This window comes from Oncorhynchus nerka, linkage group LG22, assembly GCF_034236695.1.
Source record: "Oncorhynchus nerka isolate Pitt River linkage group LG22, Oner_Uvic_2.0, whole genome shotgun sequence".
In the NCBI taxonomy this organism is placed as follows: domain Eukaryota; kingdom Metazoa; phylum Chordata; class Actinopteri; order Salmoniformes; family Salmonidae; genus Oncorhynchus; species Oncorhynchus nerka.
In genome coordinates, this window is record NC_088417.1 from 74,211,483 (window position 1) to 74,229,609 (window position 18,127).

Genomic DNA, 18,127 nt, shown 5'->3' on the forward strand with positions numbered 1-18,127 from the left:
TGTTATTGTTTTGATTTTGAAACAGAGGATATGAGCATCCAGCATTGTGGTAAAAATAAAACCTGCCGTTCCATCATGATTGCATGGCAGAGGAGGCTGGTGGGAGGAGCTGTAAGAGGATGGGCTCATTGTAATGGCTGGAATGGAGTCAATGGAACATAGTCAAGCATATGGTTTCCATATGTTTGATACTGTTCCATTCTTTCAATTTCAGCCATTACAATGAGCCCATCCTCTTACAGCTCCTCCCACCAGCCTCCTCTGCCATGCAATGATGTCTGAGGGGAAAAAAACAGTGTTCATTGTTTGAAGTAACTTCTTTGTTGTTGTAATAGAGCAAACAAGACGTTTCACCGATAAGGATTCCAGCTTTAACGTTGTAACAATTTTCACACACACATTCACACATTACAGTATGTGTACACGGTGACTACCACAAGTCCCCAGCTTTTTTTCAGTCTCTTAAAACATTGTACACAAATATCACATAAATGTTATATTTCCTTTTGATATATTTACAATATCTTACAGCTTTCAACACAACCAATAAATAGGCTTAACTTTTATAGAGATTGGACACAAATTAACGTCTGATGTTCTCCTTACACCATGTCGGTCCCATCAGAGTTTGAACAGTGAGAGGTTTGTGAGCTGCTGTGGCTGCTTCTGAGTAAAGACATTGAAAACAAATGTCCTGTGTGTGTCCATTGGCCTGGCTCTGTGACTGATCAGTCCTCTCTGCTGATGTCACTTGTAATTCCCTGGCAACACGGACTGGAGCAGTAGTCAGAGAGAGAAAGGCCTGGAGGAGAGTAGCTCCGTGACAACCCAGATAGCTCCGTGACAACCCAGCCCACATTTTTACACAGGGTCTCTCCAGAAGTAGTCCAAGTGCAGGGGTCAAGAGTCACAGGGCAGTCCTCCAAAGGCCTGAGTGTGCAGAGACGGTTAGAAGATAGATTTACATCGGGTCCTAGAGAGAGATGTAACTGTTAACCTATCTTTAAGTGCTCTAAAAATCATAAATCAAGGAAATCACAGCAGATGATCAATTGAAGGAACACTCAACACTTGAAATACACATGTAATTGCAAACAGCCACACTGTTATCAGTACAGGTTTAACGAAATTAACTACTTACCTGGAGACATGGGTTCTGTGTGTCTTAGAGGTTAGCATTAGCCTTTAACAGTTGCACTGATCTCTGCCCTGTGCTGAGCCAGCCTGTGGCGACTGGCGAAGCTGCCTCACCGTTGTGTCACCATACTGGATCCCTGAGCCCATCCGTTCCGGGTCTAACTCACCTACAGACAAGACACATCCACATATTAAACACATGAGAAAATCCTTTAATAGATATACAGTACAGTTCACAGTTCCACAGTTCAGTACAGTTCACACACAGTTGTCACTTTAGGTCATGTGAATGCATTTTTTTATTTCACCTTTATTTAACCAGGTAAGCTAGTTGAGAACAAGTTCTCATTTGCAACTGCGGCCTGGCAAAGATAAAGCATAGCAGTTCGACACATACAACAACACAGAGTTACACATGGAATGAACAAAATATACAGTCAATAATACAGTATAAAAAAAAGGAAACAAAGTCTATTTACAGTGAGTGCAAATGAGGTAGGATAAGGGAGTTAAGGCAATAAATGACCCATGGTGGCGAAGTAATTACAATATGGCAATTAAACACTGGAATGGTAGATGTGCAAAAGATGGATGTGCAAGTAGAGATACTGTGGTGCAAAAGGAGCAAAATAAATAAATACAGTATGGGAATGAGGTAGATAGATGGGCTGTATACAGTTGGGCTATGAGCAGGTGCAGTGATCTGTGAGCTGCTCTGACAGCTGGTTCTTAAAGCTAGTGAGGGAGATGGGAATCTCCAGCTTCAGTGATTTTTGCAGTTCGTTCCAGTCAGTGGCAGCAGAGAACTGGAAGGAAAGGCGACCAAAGGAAGAATTGGCTTTGGGGGTGACCAGTGAGATATACCTGCTGGAGCGTGTGCTACGAGTGGGTGCTGCTATGGTGACCAGCGAGCTGAGATAGGTAGGTGCTTTACATTTACATTTACATTTAAGTCATTTAGCAGACGCTCTTATCCAGAGCGACTTACAAATTTTACCTAGCAGAGACTTGTAGATAACCCACCAGCCAGTGGGTTTGGCGACGAGTATGAAGCGAGGGCCAGCCAACGAGAGCGTGCAGGTCGCAGTGGTGGGTAGTATATGGGGCTTTGGTGACAAAACGGATGGCACTGTGATAAGACTACATCCAGTTTGCTGAGTAGAGTGTTGGAGGCTATTTTATAGATGACATCGCCGAAGTCAAGGATCGGTAGGATCGTCAGTTTTACGAGGGTATGTTTGGCAGCATGAGTGAAGGAAGCTTTGTTGCGAAATAGGAAGCCGATTCTAGATTACATTTTTGATTGGAGATGCTTAATGTGAGTCTGGAAGGAGAGTTTACAGTCTAGCCAGACACCTAGGTATTTGTAGTTATCCACATATTTTAAGTCAGAGCCGTCCAGAGTAGTGATGCTGGATGTGCGGGCAATGATCGGTTGAATAGCATGCATTTAGTTTTATTTGCGTTAAAGAGCAGTTGGAGGCCACAGATGGAGAGTTGTATGGCATTGAAGCTCGTCTGGAGGTTAGTTAAAACAGTGTCCAAAGAAGGGCCAGAAGTATACAGAATGGTGTCATCTGCGTAGAGGTGGATTAGAGAATCACCAGCAGCAAGAGCGACATCATTGATGTATACAGAGAAGAGAGTCGCCTCGAGAATTGAACCCTGTGGCACCCCCATAGTGACTGCCAGAGGTCTGGACAACAGGCCCTCCATTTGACACACTGAGCTCTATCAGAGAAGTAGTTGGTGAACCAGGCGAGGCAATCATTTGAGAAACCAAGGCTGTTGAGTCTGCCAATAAGAATGTGGTGATTGACAGAGTCGAAAGCCTTGGCCAGGTCGATGAATACAGCTGCACAGTACTGTCTCTTATCGATGGCGGTTATGATATCGTTAAGGACCTTGAGCGTGGCTGAGGCGCACCCATGACCAGCTCTGAAACCAGATTGCGTAGCGGAGAAGGTAAGATGTGATTCAAAATGGTCAGTAATCTGTTTGTTAACTTGGCTTTCGAAGACCTTAGAGATGCAGGGTAGGATAGATATAGGTCTGTAGCAGTTTGGGTCTAGAGTGTCTTCCCCTTTGAAGAGGGGGATGACCGCGGCAGCTTTCCAATCTTTGGGAATCTCAGACGATACAAAAGAGAGGTTGAACAGGCTAGTAATAGGGGTTGCAACAATTTCGGCAGATAATTTAAGAAAGAGAGGGTCCAGATTGTCTAGCCCGGCTGATTTGTAGGGGTCCAGATTATGCAGCTCTTTCAGAACAACAGCTATCTGGATATGGGTGAAGGAGAATTGGTGGGGTCTTGGGCGGGTTGCTGTGGAGGGTGCTGGGCAGTTGACTGGGGTAGGGGAAGACAGGTGGAAAGCATGGCAAGCCATAGAGAAATGCTTATTGAAATTCTCAATTATAGTGGATTTGTCGGTTGTAACAGTGTTTCCTAGCCTCAGAGCAGTGGGTAGCTGGGATGAGGTGCTCTTTTTCTCCATGGACTTTACAGTGTCCCAGAACTTTTTTGAGTTTGTACTGCAGGATGCAAATTTCTGTTTAAAAAAGCTAGCCTTAGCTTTCCTAACTGCCTGTGTATATTGATTCCTAACTTCCCTGAAAAGTTGCATATCACGGGGGCTATTCAATGCTAATGCAGAACGCCACAGGATGTTTTGCATGCAATTCCCTAGTGCAAAACATGGCTCCTCGTGCAGCTATTAGTAAGAAGTGAGTGTAAGTGTGTGTGTTATTACCTGAATCTATCTTGTTGAGGATGGTGCGACCACATTTAAGGAAGGCCTCCTCCACATTCTCTCCGGTGAGGGCACTCGTCTCCAGGAACATCAGTTCTGTTTTTATAACAACAAAGAGAGACAACATGGATAAAAGGACCAATCTCCTTTATCTATAGTCACAAACATCACTCGTCTTTATAGTCGCAAACATCACCCGTCTTTAAAGTCGCAAACATCACCCGTCTTTATAGTCACAAACATCACCCGTCTTTATAGTCGCAAACATCACCCGTCTTTATAGTCGCAAACATCACCCGTCTTTATAGTCACAAACATTACCCGTCTTTATAGTCACAAACATCACCCGTCTTTAAAGTCACAAACATCACCCGTCTTTATAGTCGCAAACATCACCCGTCTTTAAAGTCGCAAACATCACCCGTCTTTAAAGTCGCAAACATCACCCGTCTTTATAGTCACAAACATCACCCGTCTTTATAGTCACAAACATCACCCGTCTTTATAGTCGCAAACATCACCCGTCTTTAAAGTCGCAAACATCACCCGTCTTTATATAGTCACAAACATCACCCGTCTTTATAGTCACAAACATCACCCGTCTTTATAGTCACAAACATTACCCGTCTTTATAGTCACAAACATTACCTGTCTTTATAGTCACAAATATCACCTGTCTTTATAGTCGCAAACATCACCCGTCTTTATAGTTGCAAACATCCCCCGTCTTTTAAGACGCAAACATCACCCGTCTTTAAAGACGCAAACATCAACCGTCTTTATAGTCACAAACATCACCTGTCTTTATAGTCACAATGGGGCGGCAGGGTAGCCTAGTGGCTAAAGCGTTGGACTAGTAACCGAAAGGTTGCAAGTTCGAATCACCGAGCTGACAAGGTACAAATCTGTCGTTCTGCCCCTGAACAGGCAGTTAACTCACTGTTCCTAGGCCGTCATTGAAAATAAGAATTTGTTCTTAACTGACTTGCCTAGTAAAATAAATAAATTTTAAAAAGTCGCAAACATCAACCCGTCTTTCGATCACTACGCAGGGTCAAATCAAATTATATTTGTCACATGCGCCAAACACAACAGGTGTAGACTTTACCGTGAAGTGCTTACTTACGAGCCCTTTCCCAACATTGCAAACTTAAAAACGAAGAAAATGTACTAATAAAAATTGAAAATAGTAACACAATAAATAACAATAACGAGGCTATATAGAAGGAGTACTAGTACCGGGTCAATGTGCAGGGGTACGAAGTAATTGAGGTAATGTAGGTAGGGATAAAAGTGACTATGCAATCAGGATAGATAATAAACAGATTAGCAGCAGCGTATGTGGAGTATGTGAAAGTGTGTGTGGCGTTAATATGCATGTGTGTGTGTGTGTGTGTGTTTTGTGTGAGTTATTGTGTGCAGTGAGTCCAGTGAGTGTGCATTGACTCAGTGTAAGAGAGTCAGTGCAAAAAAGAGTCAATGCATTAGTCCGGTTAGCCATTTGATTAACTATTCAGCAGTCTTATGGCTTGGGGGTAGAAGCTGTTCAGATGCCTTTTGGTCCCAGACTTATATAGTCATCAGGCTACATTATCACAGTGCATGGTCATTAGGCTACATTACCGTTCTCCTGGGCGAAGCGGGCCGCCTCAAGGAAGGTGACCTCTCTGTCAGCCTCCAGGTCTTTCTTGTTCCCACACAGGATGATGACGATGTTTGGACTGGCCAGCGTTCGAGCGTCTGTTAACCAGTTGGTCAGGGCATTATATGTTTCCCGACTTGGTTACACAGACAGATAGACACAGAGGTATAATTATGTTTAAAATTCACTGACATGGCTGCAATGGAATAAAGTAATATTATGAACTGTGACTGTTGACTTGGAATTGGTCTAAATCAGGGTCTTACCTGGTGATGTCATAAACCAGGAGAGCCCCTGCTGCCCCTCTGTAATAACTGCGAGTCACTGACCTGAAAGTATGGGGGGAAAGAGTCAGAGCAGACTCTTAGAACATCCACAAATACTATCTCATGATCTAATCCAATCTATCTGATGATCTCATCCCAGTCATTTGAATGTCTCTCAAATGACCCCAGTAACAACCTCTCTCCGATCAAATGAACATCCTGCTGAGATAACATTAGACAGTCATGCACAGATAACATGCTTCCTGTTAATGTGCACTATTTAACTTATTTTAAATTAAAAAAATATTTAACTAGGCAAGTCAGTTAAGATCAAATTATTATTTACAATGATGGCCTACCCCGGCCAAACCCTAACCCGGACAACGCTGGGCCAATTGTGCGCCACCCTATGGGACTCCCAATCACGGCAGCTTGTGATACAGCCTGGGATTGAACCAGGGTCTGTAGTGACGCCTCTAGCATTGAGATGCAGTGCCTTAGACCACTGCCCCACTCAGGAGCCCAGTAAAGCTACCTACCGGAATCGTTCCTGTCCAGCTGTGTCCCAGATCTGCAGCTTGATCGTCTTACCGGCGACCATCACCACCCGGGAGCCAAACTCCACCCCAATGGTGTGGCTGGAGTCCTGCTTGACTACATGGTACAGAACAGAAAATACAGTACAGTATAGACACCATAGTTAATTACACTCTCTGTTACATTTGGTAGAGGAGCATTGCTGTCATCTTTCATGTTGTGTGATACAGCTTAATGTAAAAGTAGAGTAAACTTATCCAGAAACCTGGTAGTGAATACCATTACAGTACCCTACGTTAACATTACAGTACCATGTCCGTGGGGGCAGTGATCTTTAAGGCATGACCTCTTTCTGGAAGTTCAACATAATCACTATAATAACAATTTGACTTACACTTGTTTTCTATAAATTGATGGAGAAGACAGGATTTCCCTGATCCTGCACTTCCAATCACCAAGAATTTAAAAAGGAAATCTGGAAAAGAATAATGGGGGGAAAAAATCAATAATACATTTACTACATCACACGACGACAGACTGACCACAAGGCGGAAGCCAAGAGCAGGGTGTTGTTGAAAGCCACTAGCAATGTAATTTTCTCACAATTTAAACAGAAGCAGTGGTTAGGGTTCCTGGCGACGACTGATAAAGATTTAGACAACTAGATGTTGTAAGTAATGGTTGACAACTTGCTATAGGCGGCTGTCTAGCTTGCAAGCTTCATCTTGTTTCTTGTCCCAGACGAAAGAACGGACATTAAGGTTAGGAGACAGATATTGCTTTGCTTACCATACGTTTCTGTCATTTCCTTTGATGTCTTCAAGCTCTTCAAATGCCGCAATGTCAATTACAAACTATTTTCTTATCAAATATGAAGACTATATTTCACAAATTGGCATAAATCCCATTTAATCAGAAGAGTTCATCTCATTTACCATCCAAGACCGAGGCATAGGGTTGACAGGACGTGATGACGAAAATTGCAACGCTCTAGCTACGTAAAATGATTTGTTTACCGAGGTTGTGACAAGTTACCACAGTCACAAAGTCAGAATTGTATATCGTTAAAATTCATAAAAACAAAAAGTAGCTTTTTGGTATTAATTTAAGGTTACGGTTTGGCATAAGGCTAGAAATGTGGTTAAGGTTAGATTTAAAATCAGATTTTAAGAACATTCATTGTAAAATAGGCGGGGTTTATGACTGTGGCTGTGCTAAATCGTGACGACCGTTTTCAGAGAGGTGTCAAGATAACTGTGGTGCATAATCTTGGACATAGCCTCTGTTGCCTGTAGCTGTTTGATCTATATTTTACGCTGACTCAACCTGTCAGTTGCAATACTTTTGATGATAACATGTATTCAGCTATTATTTGTGGATCATTCAGTTATATTAATTGCTACATTGTAATTACTTCGTCACTCCGGCCTATTTATTGCCTTACCTCCCTAATCTTACCTCATTTGCACACACTGTATATAGACTTTTCTATTGGGTTATTGACTGTACGTTTGTTTATTCCATGTGTAACTCTGTGTTGTTGTTTGTGTCGCACTACTTTGCTTTATCTTGGCCAGGTCGCAGTTGTAAATGAGAACTTGTTCTCAACTGGCCTACCTGGTTAAATAAAGGTGAAATAAAATAGCAAAAAATATTTCTGATAATTATTTAGGCCTACATAATCATAAAATGTTGTAGAATTATTTATTTTTATGAATAATTAAACTATATAGCCTAATGTGCGTGTGTGTTTGTCTGTCTATCTGCCTGTCTGTCTGTCGTCTTTCTGTCTGTCCTCATCCTTTGACAGTGACATTCTGAGATGCCAAAAAATATGAATTAATAGGAGCCGTTTAGAAATTGTGAAACATTTATTCAACAATTTAAACAAAAATCCCCAAAGTTTGCCACTTTTGAGTAAGTATCCATTCACCCATTCTCACACTTACTTTGAGAAGTACCCATTCTCACACTTACTTTGAGTAAGTACCCATTTTCACACTTTGAGTGTACTCTCAAAGTCAATTACAGTTTTGGGCATGTGGTTAGATAGCCAGTATTCACCCTGTGTTGTCTTAAGATGGCATGCGTTATGTGTGGTATAAAAACAAATATTTGACTCATGACAAGGCAAGCTTGTTGTCTTTTAGATTTACATTTTTTAAATCCTGCTGTCTTGACCTGGAGTCATAAGTGAGCGATTTCCTCTTAGATAGGCCAGCTGTAAAGTTGTAATTGACTATAATTTATTTTAAAAATGAACGAAAACAAAAATGTACTTTTTGGTCATAATTTAAGGTTAGTGTTAGGCATTAGGGTTAGCAGTGTGGTTAAGGTTAGGTTTAAAATCTGATTTTATGACTTTGTGGCTGTCAGCTAGTGCCTCGAGAACAAGATTTGTGACGAAGAATGATGCATTTGTCTGTAAACATCTTCAGTAGGCCTATATGTACCAAGACCAAACACTGGATTTGAAATCTTGCTTCCATTCACAGACACCACAAAAAAATGGAAATATGGAAATATAAAAGCACCAGTAGCCTCCCAAATCTCCCCCCCGTACCCCAACTCCCCTCGTCAGAGTTGCCTAGCCCCTGATCCCAGGTGGCATGATAAGATAAGAAGTATGAGTGACCCCCCTCTTTTCCCATAGATCCCCCTCTCTCTGTCTCATCACTTTGACTTGAGTTTGTGTTTTGGGGCCAGGGTGGGAGTGGGGGTTGTGGCAGATGTAGTCGCAGGAGAGGGTCTCAGTTTACTGTACAACATCTTAAACCTGCAAAGACAAAAGGGATCCTTTCAAAATGGGGAAGTCAGTGTTTTTTGAATGGCGTCAAAAAATGACATACATTAAGAGATATTTGTAATGTGGCTAGCAAAGGTTTGTTGGGTTATTGTGACATGAATGTTCTAGAACAGGATATTAAATGTCCCTGTAGGGTTTAGTGATAAAATTAGCCATATAAAAAATGAGAACAGTCATATCAGTCATTTGAACAGGCTTGTGCAGCACTTACAAGTTTTTGATTTTCCTCAGGAGGCCTCTGACCGCTTTGCTAATCCTTTTCATTCGCCCCTGTCATCCAAACACGTGTAGATTAGACACAGTCCTTTGTTTGCTGCTGTTATGTGGATTACATTATAATAATCTCTCAACAAATAGTCTATGAACAACAGGAGCTCACTGCCTCACCTGCATTTGTTTGTAGAACAGAGGAAGAGAGAAAACACAGATGACACCTGCGAAAGAGACAGAGAAGGAAATCAGATCAACAAACTATGTTCACGTTATTATTTACAGATCAGAGCAGTTAGGGGAGTTTCAAGTATGAATGAAACAGGACTTATTAGGAGATGATTATCAGATGTATGAGGATGGTTCTGTAGGACCGTGTGGTGTAAGACAGTCAGATAGACAGGTGTTGAGTGGATTAGTAGGGTCTCACCAACTATCACCAGGGTCAGACCATTGGTCATGATGCCCATATAGGTCAACACGTACAGCAGCACCACAAACTGAAAACAGAGCAACAGCTTTTTAGATTGGCATTGTTTGGCAACAGAAGCGATAGCATGTGAGTTTATGAAGCAATGATTATGTTTTGTTGATGTATTGTTTAATGTTACTGATGTAGGAGCTCAGGAGAACCAGTTATGTTGTCTGATTCAAGTGCTGGTGATTATGTGACTTTGACTTCTACCTTCCTCCCTAGTCCCCACACACATTTGTATTTGTATTATTTATGGTAAAAGGCAGCAGCTACTCTTCCTGGGTTCCAGCTAAATTAAGGCAGTTATACCATCTTTAAAACATTACAATATATTCACAACAGATTTCAGAACACATTAAGTGTGTTCCCTCAGGCCACTACACGACTACCACATATCTACAACACAAAATCCATGTGTAGGTGTGTGTATGTTATTGTTTCTGTGTATGCATGTGTCTGTGCCTATGTTTGTGTTGCTTCAAAGTCTCCGCTGTTCCATAAGGTGTATTTTTATCTGTTTTTTAAATCTAATGTTACTGCTTGCATGAGTTACTTGATGTGGAATAGAGTTCCATGTAGTCATGGCTCTATATAGTACTGTGCACCTTCCGTAGTCTGTTTTGGACTTAGGGACTGAAGAGACCTCATTACGGTATAGTACAGTAATACACTGAATTTTCTCTTAGTTTTCTGAGGGACATTGGTAAAGGCCCCTGACCTTGATGGAGTCCATGATGCTGTCGATGAAGAGCAGGCGTTTGATCTCTGTGATGGCGAAGGCCATCATTAGCACGACCTCCTCCACCACCAACACAGTCTCCTCATCTGTCAGAGAGCTGTCGTCTCCTATATAAGACCTAGTACCACACACACGCACGCACACACACACAGACACGTGCACAAACACATCATCAAACAAATACCTAGTTTCAATAAGAATGTTCTACCAACAGATGCACAGAGCCATTCACAGATGAATGTTGGTTTTTCATGCTCCAATGATTACATATTGAGGTTGAATCATGTTTCTCTAAACTACAGCATCATAACTGCTGTAAACTGTGCTTACTGAAAGGGGTGAACTCCTTCAGGGATCTTCCGTATCAGCTCTAGGAGTTTGTAGTAGAGGCGTAGGGGGAAGGTGAGACACATGATGGAGATACACAGGTAGGACAGCATGGTGACGGAACTGAGCTGGGACAGGCTAGCCAGGCCTATCACCAGCCCTGTGACCACCAGCCCTGTCTTCCCCACATCCCGCCAGTAGATCAGGTCCATTACTGCAAAGAGACAGTGAGAGGATGGAGCGGGTATAGATAATTAAGTCCATTATTTATTCATTCATTAATAAGTGGTGGAAGACAATAAGTGAATGAGATGGAGAGATAGATGAGTCGTAGAGATTAATAAGTGACTTCCATTTTGTGGGGATTTTTATTTGTATTTTTTTGCAGCCACCATTCCAAACATCAGAGTCTGTTGTTCCTCATAGGACGATCTTAGAACAGACTCTGAGCAGCCAAAGAGAGAAAGTTCTGGGTCAAGTTCAATGGCCCTCTCATTTACCTTTGAATACCAAAGATGTTTCTCCAAAAATTATTGAGTAGGGGCAGAGCCAAAAAATATGAGTTAAAATGAACCCTCTGAGGCTTTGCATTTGTCACACAGCGGGGAGACCTGGGGGTAAAGTCTATGCAATTTGGTTTTGGAGTAGTGAAGTCTATGCATGACTTTGTATTGTATCAATTGATATCTGGTATTGATGGAACAGGAGTGAATTCTAGAAAGGGCTTCTCCCCATAGATCATCTGAGATCTCAATATTTAACTATTTACTCCAGGTCTCCTTGAAATGACTAGTAAAAGCCTCTGTACAGTTGGAAAAAAGGAGACTAACTGAGATGAGGTGTTTTGAGTTGGGAGGACACTGTAGCAAATCATACAAAATAATGTTGCACAGGGAGGGTGTCAACATTTTGAATTTTCCCTTTGATATAGTGTCTGACTTGTAAATAACAGGGAAAAAAGTGAATGGAAGAGTTTGAATGTATTATTTAATTCAAATCTAATTTTATTAGTCACATGCGCCGAATACAACAGGTGAACAGTGAAATGCTTACTTACGAGACCCTAGCCAACAATGCAGTTTAAACAATATATGAATAAGAATAATAGATAAAAGTAACAAGTAATTAAAGAGCAGCAGTAAAATAACAATAGCGAGACTATATACAGGGGGGTATCAATACAGAGTCAATGTGCAGGGGCACCGGTTAGTTGAGGTAGTATGTACATGTAGGTATTAAAGTACATGTAGTTATTAAAGTGACTATGCATAGATGACAACAGAGAGTAGCAGTGGTGTAAAGAGGGGAAGGGGGGGGGGCACTGCAAATAGTCTGGGTAGCTATTTGACTAGATGTTCAGGAGTCTTATGGCTTGGGGGTAGAAGCTGTTTAAAAGCCTCTTGGACCTAGACTTGACACTCCAGTACCGCTTGCCACGCAGTAGCAGAGAGAACAGTCTTTGACTCGGGTGGTTGAAGTCTTGAAGTTGCCATACCAACCAGTCAGGATGCTCTTGATGGTGTAGCTGTAGAACCTTTTGAGGATCTGAGGACCCATGCCAAATCTTTTCAGTGTCCTATGGGGGAATAGGTTTTGTAATGCCCTCTTCAAGACTGTCTTGGTGTGCTTGGACCATGTTAGTTTGTTAGTGATTGGACACCAAGGAACTTGAAGCTCTCAACCTGCTCCACTACGGCCCCGTCGATGAGAATGGGGGCGTGCTCTGTCCTCCTTTTCCTGTAGTCCACAATCATCTCCTTTGTCTTGATCACGTTGACAGAGATGTTGTTGTCCTGGCACCACACGGCCGGGTCTCTGACCTCCTCCCGTTAGGCTGTCTCGTTGTTGTCGGTGATCAAGCCTACCACTGTTGTGTCATCGGCAAACTTAATGATGGTGTTGGAGTTGTGCCTGGCCCTGCAGTCATGAGTGAACAGGGAGTACAGGAGGGGACTGAGCACGCACCCCTGAGGGGCCCCTGTGTTGAGGATCAGCGTGGCAGATATGTTGTTACCTACCCTTACCACCTGGGGGCGGCCCGTAAGGAAGTCCAGGATCCAGTTGCAGAAGAGAGGTGTTTAGTCCCAGGGTCCTTAGCTTAGTGATGAGCTTTGAGGGCACTATGATGTTGAACGCTTAGACTTAGTCAATGAATAGCATTCTCACACAGGTGTTCCTTTTGTCCAGGTGGGAAAGGGCAGTGTGGAGTGCAATAGAGATGGCATCAACTGTGGATATGTTATATTCAAATTGGAGTGGGTCTAGGGTTTCTGGGATGATGTGAGCCATGACCAGCCTTTGAAAGCACTTCATGGCTACAGACATGAGTGCTACGGGTCGGTAGTCATTTAGACAGGTTACGTTAGTGTTCTCGGGCACAGAGACTATGGTGGTCTGCTTGAAACATGTTGATGACTGATACTAATTGCTTATTTATGTATAACTATTCAATTGTGGTCAGACCCTTCTCCCTCCATTCAACAAACACCTTATCAGACTGAGATGGAACAAAATAATTATTAAAGAATATCAGGGTGTATACAGAGGTATCAGGCACCTTATAAACATGCTTAATCTGGTTCAGAATTCTTCTGGTTCATCTGGTTTAGACTTTCTCAAAACAAAGTTGTTGCCTGTCAGTTTGTTTGGGCACTCTGCTTTAGAGAAATGCAAGGCTGGAAGAGAGGAATGTTACAGACTTGACTTCCATATGTAGCCACAGGGGGACGGACATCCATGTCCAACTTATCAGGAAAACACAGTTCCCAGTAAGTTCATGTTTAAAGATGGGTAGGCTAGTTTCCTTGGGCTTTTCCAAGTGAGCATTACAAATACGATGTTTTTTGTAACCCCAGACAAATGGCAAGATTGGCGAGTCTAATCTCTTAAAATATGAAGAGGTAAGAAACATTTGAAGATTCTGGCAAAGCTAAAGGTACCTGGGAAGAGAAAAACATGTTATGGCATTAATGTGCACCGTCATAGAAAGAGGAAATATTATCCAGCTCTCTATTTTTTTTTTAGCTTTGCAACCTGCTCACTTTAGTTAAGCTTGAAGATGAGCTGTGGATTTCTAGGTATTTTTGGTACCAGGTAAGTTAAGTGGTCATGCACCACTTTAAATGGTATCCTCTCCAGCTCACTTGCTGTAATATTATCTGAGATACACGTGAGATGCTTTCTCACACTTTATTGAATAGCAAGATAGTTTGCCAAATGAATTGATTAAGTCTAGTAGGTTAGAGATGGATGCTACTGGGTCCGAGAGGTAAGGAAGCACACCGTCTGCGCATAACGAAATGAGGCTTTCAATGTTTCCTACTTGAACTTTAAGATCTTGGATATTAGGATGATCCCTTATTTGTATCGCTAGGGGTTCAAGGGCGACAGCGAAGAGCAGAGGACTGAGTGGGTAGCCCAAAGGGACTTGATTTGTCTCTGTTGGTCAGAATAGAGGTTGTTGGACAGACATAAAGCATTTTGACCCAGACGATAAATGAGTCGCCAAATCCGAACCTACTGATTGCTTGAACTTGTATGACCATTCTATTTGGTCAAACGCCTTTTGAGCATCTAGCGATATAATAGCCGCCTTGAAGCCTTTCCCATGATTTGCATATAGACTGTTAAGCAGCCTACGCACATTAGAAAAATAGAACCTGCCGGAGATAAACCCTGTCTGATCCGGAGGAATAATGGCTGTTACATGTTTGTTCAACATATTAGCAAGCACTTTGGTCGAAATTAAGCAATGCTATAGGTCTATATTTAGCAGGATCTGTTACCTCTCTGCCTTTATTTAAATCTCTCTGCCTTTATTTAACATAAGGCAAATATTGGCTTCATACAATGATTTAGTCAAAAACTTAGTATCAAGATTTGTTCTGTCTGTATCGATAGTCTAAGAGTTTAACCACGTGTGGAGGCAAACTGGTCTGGTCTCAAACCTTGGCCCCCTTGTGGTGAGGTAAACTGGTCTCAACCTTAGTCCTCTCTGTAATTGAGAGATACATGGTCTCTTGATAGTAAACCCGGGTGGGGATTTTATTTGGAAGAGCAGAAAAGGGCCTATCCCAGGATGCAAGACCATAACTGTGCTCATGGCCGGTCCTCTGATTTAGTTAATTTAGTCCTCTGATTTAGTTAAACTAAGGGAATTGGAGTTTCCTTCATTAAACAGTCCAAAATCACATTACAAAATTTCACAAACAGTATCATCCTCCCTCATTCATCTTATACAACAATTAGATGTAAGCCTCATATCTGAGGCTATTGTATAAACAACGTTATGGTAATGTGGCCATATTGTCTCCCATGAGTTTCACAAAATTGTACCAAATGGACCAGTTCGTAGCTGGATTCTTCGCCGATCTTTTATACCTTCTCCAGAACATAAATGTTGTTCGGACCTCAAGTTTTGTGAGGTGGAAGAAATACCTTTGTTCTCTATATGAAAACTCACTATCTCTCTATACTGTGGCCATGAGGAGATAATCTCCTCCAGGAATGTACGACCTCTCTGACCACAGCAGCCTGGGTGTAAGAGACAGAGAGAGGGGGATGGTGCTCATTGTACCCAAAGAGGGCAACATCATGACAGTGCTCTCAAGCGGCTAGATGTTCTTTACCTTTCAGCCATCATATTTACCACCAATGCTCCTTATAGGACACATCACTGCACTCTATACTCCTCTGTAAACTGGTCATCTCTGTATACCTGTTGCAAGACCCACTGGTTGAAGCTTTTTTATAAAATCCTCTTAGGCCTCACTCCCCCCTACCTGAGATATCTACTGCAGCCCTCATCCTCCACATACAACACCCATTCTACCAGTCACATTCTGCTAAAAGTCCCCAAAGCACACACATCCTTGGGTCGCTCCTCTTTTCAGTTCGCTGCAGCTAGCAACTTGAACGAGCTGCAACAAACACTCAAACTGGACAGTTTTATCTCAATCGCTTCATTCAAAGACTCAATCATGGACACTCTTACTGACCGTTGTGGTTGATTTGCGTGATATGTTGTCTCTACCTTCTTGCCCTTTGTGCTGTCGTCTGTGCCCAATAATGTTTGCACCATGTTTTGTGCTGCAAACATGTTGTGTTGCTACCATTTTGTTGTCATGTTGTGTTGCTACCATGCTGTGTTGTCATGTGTTGCTGCCTTGCTATATTGTTGTCTTAGGTCTCTCTTTATGTAGTGTTACAGAAACCCATGTACTGTCTTTATGGTTCTGTTCACAACACATCAGTTCATAGGGTGGTGAGGCGACACACACACACACACACACACACACACACTTACACAATACATTAGACAGTAGAGAGTTCAAATGCACAGCAGATCTGCAGTGAAACTGACATGTCGTTTCGGTGACAGCTGAAACTTCCAGTGAGCTCACTAACACCAGTGTAAATTTAGAAGGCAATTATCTGATTACAACTAACATCCAGGAATGTTTCATAGATGGAGCTGAGTTCCCTCCTATCCCCAACCATTGACCCTAAATACCCAACAGCTATGCCCATAATGATTCACCAACATTCGCCAAAACAGATTAAATCTCTGAGTCATCACTCCTCACAGGTATATAAGAAGAAAGAGGCTTGCTAAACACCATTCTGTCAGCAACTCATTTTGTTTTTGTTGTCTATCCCTATCTCCACCAACTGTAGCTCTCTATCAGAGAACTGATCAGAATTAATCTTCCTGCCCTGTAATTCTCCACCTGCCCAGTAGTAGAGCCCCTCTCACTGGTCCCAAACCAGCTGGAGACCTCAGCCCATACACATAAGTCAAGTCTACCTAAGACCAAGTTACATATTTACACCACCTTACCTTTGATGGCCATTTTAGCAGCTGATTGCTGTGCAAACAACCCACCCAACTCGCTTCCTCTTGCTGCTCGCTGCTCTCCTAGAACCCCCTGCACTCCTATGGTCCTCGCTAGGATCTTTTTTTGGCCCTACCAGCCCCGTCAGCAGTATAGGGCCTTGCTGGCCTAATTTTATCCTGCCAATTGGATACCCCCTCTTTAAGGGCACACAGGCACACACACAGCCACACACTTGCACATCCACATAACGTGGGGAACCTAAGACGTCTGCATGTTTTTAAGTGCAGACAGTTCCTTAGTCTCCAGAGAGACCCTTGGTTCCTTGGCCTGTCTGTTATACAAAACATGATCCCTAAGCCAATCATAGGAACAGGTTTTCAACATAGGCCTATCACTCTACCAGAGGTCAGTATTTATGTATAGGCATTTAATCCTTATAGGAGTTACGGGTTGATTGATTTTAGGATGTTAAGAATACATAACCCATATAAAACAAAGCCCTTATGGTCGTTCGTCTTTTCAGTTTGATGCAGCTAGCAACTGCAACAAACACTCAAACTGGACAGTTTTATCTCAATCTCTTCATTCAAAAACTCAATCATGGACACTCTTACTGACAGTTGTGGCTGCTTTGTGTGATGTATTGCTGTCTCTACCTTCTTGCCCTTTGTTCTGTTGTCTGTGCCCAATAATATTTGCACCTTGTTTTGTGCTGCAACTACGTTGTGCTGCTGCCATATTGTGTTGCTACCATGTCGTCATGTGTTGCTACCATGCTGTGTTGTCTTGTGTTAATGCCAAGTTGTCTTATAGGTCTCTCTTTATGTAGTGTTGTGTTCTCTCGTCGTGACGTGTGTTTTGTCCTATATTTGTATTTATTAAATAATCCCCCGTCCCCGCAGGAGGCCTTTTGGTAGGCCGTCATTGTAAATAAGAATTGGTTCGTAACAGACTTGCCTAGTTAAATAAAATAAATAAAATGTTACATTCATACACAAAAGCACTCTCGTGAAGACAAAATAAGATTCCCCTTCATCATTGTGTATTTTTCTATTACAAAATTACAAATGAAATAAATGCTATATCATGTGTTTGCAAAAGTATTCAGACCCCTTTGATTTCTACACATTTTGTGTTTATTATATATTTTTTGATAAATAAAACATTAATAACTCAAATATAGTAGTTGCATAAGTATTCAGACCCTTTGTTTAGGCAAGCCTAAATTAGTTTAGGAGTAAAATTCAGCTTAACAAATCACATATGTTACTTGGACTCACTCTGTATGAAATAATAGGGGTTGACATGATTTTTGAATGACCAACTCCTACCTCTGTCCCCCATACATACAACATCTGTAAGGTCCCTCAGTCAAGTATTGAATTTCAAGCACAGATTCAA

At 42.0% G+C, this 18,127-nt stretch overlaps 2 protein-coding genes across 3 annotated transcripts; both read right to left on the reverse strand.

The window, feature by feature from the left end:
* Positions 1-218: 218 nt before the first annotated feature.
* On the reverse strand, positions 219-7,292 carry LOC115105706 (ras-related protein Rab-4B-like). 2 transcript variants are annotated; one of them, XM_029628014.2, is made up of 8 exons: positions 7,122-7,292; positions 6,727-6,807; positions 6,335-6,449; positions 5,796-5,858; positions 5,511-5,665; positions 3,888-3,983; positions 1,142-1,304; positions 219-930 (listed from the first exon to the last, which is right to left on the reverse strand). In XM_029628014.2, the coding sequence occupies exons 1-7, from the start codon at positions 7,135-7,137 to the stop codon at positions 1,186-1,188; spliced, it is 645 nt and encodes a 214-aa protein (XP_029483874.1). In that variant the 5' UTR covers positions 7,138-7,292; the 3' UTR covers positions 219-930; positions 1,142-1,185. The 2 variants fall into 2 exon arrangements, with proteins under 2 accessions (XP_029483874.1, XP_029483873.1); XM_029628013.2 differs by having other exon boundaries at positions 219-973.
* A 711-nt stretch (positions 7,293-8,003) lies between these two features.
* Positions 8,004-16,878, reverse strand: LOC115105707 (reticulon-1-A-like). The gene is made up of 7 exons (XM_029628015.2): positions 16,729-16,878; positions 10,893-11,103; positions 10,542-10,680; positions 9,779-9,848; positions 9,526-9,572; positions 9,350-9,408; positions 8,004-9,108 (listed from the first exon to the last, which is right to left on the reverse strand). The coding sequence occupies exons 1-7, from the start codon at positions 16,739-16,741 to the stop codon at positions 9,006-9,008; spliced, it is 642 nt and encodes a 213-aa protein (XP_029483875.1). The 5' UTR covers positions 16,742-16,878; the 3' UTR covers positions 8,004-9,005.
* Positions 16,879-18,127: the final 1,249 nt, after the last annotated feature.